This window comes from Rhagoletis pomonella, unplaced genomic scaffold (assembly GCF_013731165.1).
Source record: "Rhagoletis pomonella isolate Grant_MI unplaced genomic scaffold, Rhpom_1.0 Rhpom_scaffold_00014, whole genome shotgun sequence".
Taxonomy (NCBI): domain Eukaryota; kingdom Metazoa; phylum Arthropoda; class Insecta; order Diptera; family Tephritidae; genus Rhagoletis; species Rhagoletis pomonella.
Window position 1 is genome coordinate 3943397 of NW_023458568.1, and position 5542 is coordinate 3948938.

Consider the following 5542-nt stretch of genomic DNA (forward strand, 5'->3'; position numbering starts at 1 on the left):
AATTTTTCAGCATCAGCTTGCATATTCCGTCGGGACCCATGGCTTTGGAGGCTTTCGCCTTCCCGATGGCCACCTGAACTTCAGTGAAAGCACAGGTTGTTGGCAGTTTGTGCAGCCTTCTGGTCACTCGACGGTTGGCTTTGTCCACCGGCGGATGCAGTATGAACTGCCGACTAAAATAGCTCGCGCATCGGTCCGGGTCCGACGAAGCATGGTCGCCGAAGGAAATTTCGGCTCTGTCGTCGTGCTTCGTTGTTGTTGTTGTTGTTGTAACAGCATACAAACTCCTCGTGCTTCGTCGGACTGGACAGTGACCTCACGGTTGACTAAAGCTTACTCACATCAGAGGTGAAGTTACAGCTCTTCAGATGCTCCTTCCACTTCTTCCGGTTATGTACGTTTACTAGTTGCCGAATCTCCGCGTTGAGATCCCTGATGCGGGGATCTCCGGGATTGGCCTGACGAAGGCTATCACGCTCATCGGCTAGAACAGCCGCTTCGGCAGGGAAGTTTGGACGTGGGTCCGTTATACATCCTGCCGGTATGAAGCGAGCTGCAGCAGCAGTGACAGCCCTGGATGGACGTCGGTTGGTGTGGGAAGCGCTGTGAAGGTGTTTTCAGTAAACTCCGCGTAACCTTTCCAATCAGCTTTAGAGAAGTTGATATAGGTCCGGTGTTTGGCGGAGGCAAAGTCGGTTGGTTTATCTATCGAGATGACTATGGGTAGGTGGTCTGATGCTAAAGTCAGCATAGGTCGCCATGTTATGCTGTTTATCAGACCAGCGCTGACTATGGTGATGTCTGGCGAGCTGCTGCAGTTACCCATAATCCTGGTGAGTGCGTCGTCGTTCATTGTGCAGAATGTCGAATCGTCTATCTGCTCAGCCAAGTCTGTTCACCTACGATCGTTTGACAGGCTTGAGTGCCAAAGATCGTGGTGCGCATTAAAGTCACCTACTACCATATGGTTTTCACCTCTGAGCGCACCTATATCAGGGTGATATCCTGCCGCGCTGCAGGTGACAGGGGGTATGTATATGTTAAATATTTCGAGCTCAACAACGCCTGACCGGATAGCAATGCCCTGACATTCTAGGGTGGTATCCCTGCGGTCGATGTCTGCTTCGATAAGACGATACTGCACGGTGTGGTGCGTGACGAACGCTAAGCCACCACCATTATCTCGCTCGCGATCTCGACGGTGCACGTTGTACCCGGCACAATTCAACAGAGTTAAATTGCTGTGCAACTTCGTGTCTTGGACCGCAGCTATCAATATTCCATGCCGACACATGAAGACGGTTATCTCCTCAATCTTGCTCTGTAGCCCGTTGCAGTTAAAGGAGCTTCATGTGGTTCGGGAGACGTGTCGTGATGTGGGGTGTAAGGGATGTGTTTGTTCTTACCGCCGTTGGCTGTGTGCGCTGCTGTGATGGTTGCCGCCCTGTGGTGGTGGCGGGAGGGGTCGCAGTTGAGGTCTGCGACCGAGCAGCGCAACACGGGCCCTCGAAGTTCCTAGTCCAATCTCGTGTGGTACGCAGACCTGAGCATGCCCTAAAGTGGCACCAGCCAAGGCAGGTGTTGCACTTGACTGATGTCGCATTACGGAATATCCTGGTCTGACATACCGTGCAGATTGTAGGAGGAACCAGGAGTTGTTGGCGGCGGCGTCTGGGTAGTGGTACGGTTGTGTGTTATGTGGTCGGTCGTGGCTGTGGTATGGTCTGTGGTGTTATTATGTTGTTGTGCTGTGGTGACTGTGTGAGGCTGCTCAGGTGGGCTGAGGTTAGCCGTGGAGGCTGCTCTGTTTGAGCAACAGGGGGCCACGGACGACGTGGTTCACTGTCGATGTGTCCGTAGTCCAGAGCAGACTCTAAGGCGACTCCACCCCTCGCAGGCATTACACTTGACTGAGGTGGAGTTGTGGTGTAGTCGTCTCTGGCATACACAGCAGGTGTAGATTTCTGCCCAGGGTTTGACTCGATGCCAGCCCTGAGTAGAAGAATATGTAGTGAATGTAGCCCTATGGACGGACAACTTCTGAGATACTTCGCCGACCTAAACGGGGTTAGATCGCCGAAACAATAGCCCTTGGTCGGGTAAAACCCGAGTCATTCCGGTACGTAGAACCGGCTGTCGTGTCCACTTTGTTTTCCTTCATTCAGCTATCTTTGAAAAACAACTCATAGCTGGCAATGCTGCACATGTTTCCGCAAGGGTTGCAGCATGTGGATTTTTCGCTTTTCGTAGCATAGCTACGAATTACGAATTACGAAAGTTCGGGTTCTAGAATAAGGGGGATAATTACGAAATAAAACTCCCTCGCAATCAATGCATTAAGTTAAGCAGACTTCGGACAGCCACTATGATACGATCGCGTTTAAAGTTCTGAAAGATTATAGACCGAAATTTAAAGAATATATTAGTGCTTCATGTTTTCCCCCCACCAAATTGCCCTAGGCATGTAAACTCCAACTCCGAGTTTCGTTTGTTAATTTTCTTGTGCATAATTTTCATTTTACGTATGAACATTTCGCTTATTTATGTGTGTGTGTATTTCGCAAACAATTTAAATTTTTTTCCTCCTCTTTTATCTAAATTTTGGCAGTTGACTACAAATATACAACTAACTTAACAGCTTATAGTTTAAGCTCGGTTTAACCCAGCTAGATTGGGAGTTTAATTTAGCGTTTTAGTTTATTCAGAAATTCGGCTATGTAGTTTTGTAGAAATTTTGCTGCTATATCCATCACGGGGCGAGATTTTTTTACCTGGTTATAAGGTAGTAACAAAATTTGCAAGAGTGCGCAGAATGCAAAAATGGTTTAAAAATTGGCAGGAACTTTATTTACCGGTAAGAAAATTTTTGTTACCATCACGCAGAATGAGAATGTTAAGGTTTGTTAAATTTACAACCAACAAATAACTCAAAAGCTATAAAGCTCCTGCAGCTAAAAACTACATACATATGTATATATTTGGAATAAGTACCCTTATTCGTGGGAATTCGGAATTACACGTTTTTTTGTTTTTGGTTGACTATTTCTCCGATTTGCCGATATAGCTTATAAAGAATCCATACCATATAAATATGATATTTGTACAACGATTTTGGGTTGCTGTGCCCAAACGCGTGACCCGCTTCAAAAAACTTTTACACTTGTAGACAAGAATCAACCCTTTATTAAAAAAAAATGGTACTCTTTGGAGTTTGTTTGATATACGCTGACGGTTTGAACTTTGCTCCAGTTTTCCTACAAGTAGCTTGTGAAACAAACATATTTTTTGTTAGTTTCCGACCTGAGCTGTCAAAAAAAAAAATATCCACGAAATATCTCTGCAAAAGGTGTTCAGCCCCTCTTCTTTAGCAAAACATAAAGGAGAATTCTACTTAGTGAGGGTTATAATCTCTAAGCGCGGCCGAAGGCCGCCTACGTAGAAAGGTATTCTCTGCAAAAGGTGTTCAGCCCCCCTTCTTTGGCAACACAGAAAGGAGAATTCTACTGCCTGAGGGTTATAATGCCTAAAAGCGGCCGAAGGCCGCCTACGCAAAAAGGGTCTCTCTGCAAAAGGTGTTCAGCCCCTCTTCTAGGGCAACAGAGAAATTAGTAGTGAGGGTTATAATCGTTTTGGAAAAAATCCAAGTTTCAGCTGTTTTCAAACAGCTACCAAGGGGTCTTTAGGGGGGAGGGTAGGGGGGGTGAGGGGTAACTTTTCATAAAGCGGCGTCCATCCTCTTTCGTTTAGGGGGCCACGCCTCCTCCCCCTCCTACTATATCTGGGCGCTAATTTATTAAAAATTTCGTTTTGAAATATGGTATTTTTTGCAAATTTCCGAGCTGAGCTGTCAAACACAGAAAATATCCACGAAATATGTCTGCAAAAGGTGTTCAGCCCTTCTTATTGGGCAATAAAATGCGGTCCATCCTCTTTCGTTTAGAGGGTTTAGGGCCCGCTCCCCCTCCCGTTCGGCATTCACAACAAGAACGTTGTACAAATAAATAAACATGTCCACAAAAATTTGTTTCAATGACTAAACATTTTATGTATTATTCTTACCTTATGTGATGGTGTACCGTCTATAGAAACTATAAAGCCTACTCCACATGCTTCATGTTCATTCTGCGGATCATACAAGCCTTGCGCTTTAGGAGTTTGCCATAAGTCTTCTCCAATATTTGACTTTCCTTCAAGTAACTCAATATATGCTTCGGTTCTACTTCCTAAATTATCTTCATCTCCCATGAAAGGACTTATGTCGGTGATAACTGAATCATTGGAGCAACTCATTGTAATGGCGTGTATAAGCACTATGTACCCTTTTTTGACTTTATAAATCACTTAAAACCCTATATACGTAGAAAAAGAAATTCGTTAATAAATAGCATAAACACGAATGTGAGTAAATCGGTAAAAGAGGTAGGCTGCGAACTGACAAAAAATTCAACTCATAAAACTTGTGAAGTTTGTGGCCAAAAGCTAAAAGTCTGTGTGAACAGCTTCACCCCAACTCATAAACAAATAAAATATATTTAAACAGCTCTATAGCCCGAAAAATTTATAAATAGAACATTTTGTAAAACTTTTTAAATCAATTTTATGTTTAATGCGTATGGCAATATAATAAGAAAAACGTAAATATATCTCATAAGAAATGTGTTATTTTTGATACTTTCCTATAGAAAGCTTTTACCGATTCACCCACAGGATAGAGGACAAATGGAGCAGAGTACCACCCAATAACATCAGTAAAATTGTTTGATAACATTCAAACAAACAAAAAACATTTTAACAATAATACGATATAACAAAACTAGTTCATGTATTTTTACTCAGATACATACTTTACACGACTAGAACTTTTGATTTTCCAAAAACGAATGGTCAAACTAACACCAACAATTGACACATTGATGGGCTTCAAATGTTCCCATCACTATTAAATCGTCTGAATAATCCGGATACATCAAAAGTCGATATAAATAAACCACTTTTAAGCACAGTTCTTTATAAGTGCACAAGCTGCTTAAGTACACACATTTTTTTAGTAAGTGTTTTAAGTATGCCTGATTGAATTGGAAATGAGGAATGAGGGCGTGTAGAGGAGCTTTTTCTGATTCTAAAAGTGAAAACCTTAGAGCGCGTAGGCTTCTATTTAAAGAGTTATTAGCTTTTAAAATCATCGTCACAATCATGATGCAACGATTACATGACGACTACACACTCGGTCGTGATATTTTAATTCATTTGGCGTCTAATAATTCACTTGGAGCAGTTATTTTCTGTTTTCTGGTTGATATTTTCACGAAATAATTACAAAAACCTGCCATTTTTTAAATATAGACTGTGATGCAATAATTCTAGACATCATTTTTCAGTAATATCTCTTCTTTTCTTTTCCTTAAATGTGTTTTGTGCATGCACACAGAGACCTTTTCGTCATATTTTAAAGTTAAAACGCCCACATTTATTGAATTTTAATGCAATTATCCACTTTTTAATAATTTCCACAGATTTTATGCAAAAAATACTAATTGTTATG

At 42.3% G+C, this 5542-nt stretch overlaps 1 protein-coding gene across 2 annotated transcripts in view; it reads right to left on the minus strand.

Annotated features, from left to right (window-relative positions):
- LOC118749180 (glutamate synthase [NADH], amyloplastic-like) overlaps window positions 1-4951 on the minus strand; it is a 546416-nt gene extending 541465 nt beyond the window's left edge. For both annotated transcript variants that reach the window (XM_036483956.1, XM_036483955.1), the window contains exons 1-2: window positions 4845-4951; window positions 4060-4349 (exon numbers count right to left, since the gene is read on the minus strand). In XM_036483956.1, the coding sequence (XP_036339849.1) occupies window positions 4060-4290 (231 nt within the window). In that variant the 5' untranslated portion in view covers window positions 4291-4349; window positions 4845-4951. The remainder of the gene's footprint in view (window positions 1-4059; window positions 4350-4844) is intronic.
- Window positions 4952-5542: the final 591 nt, after the last annotated feature.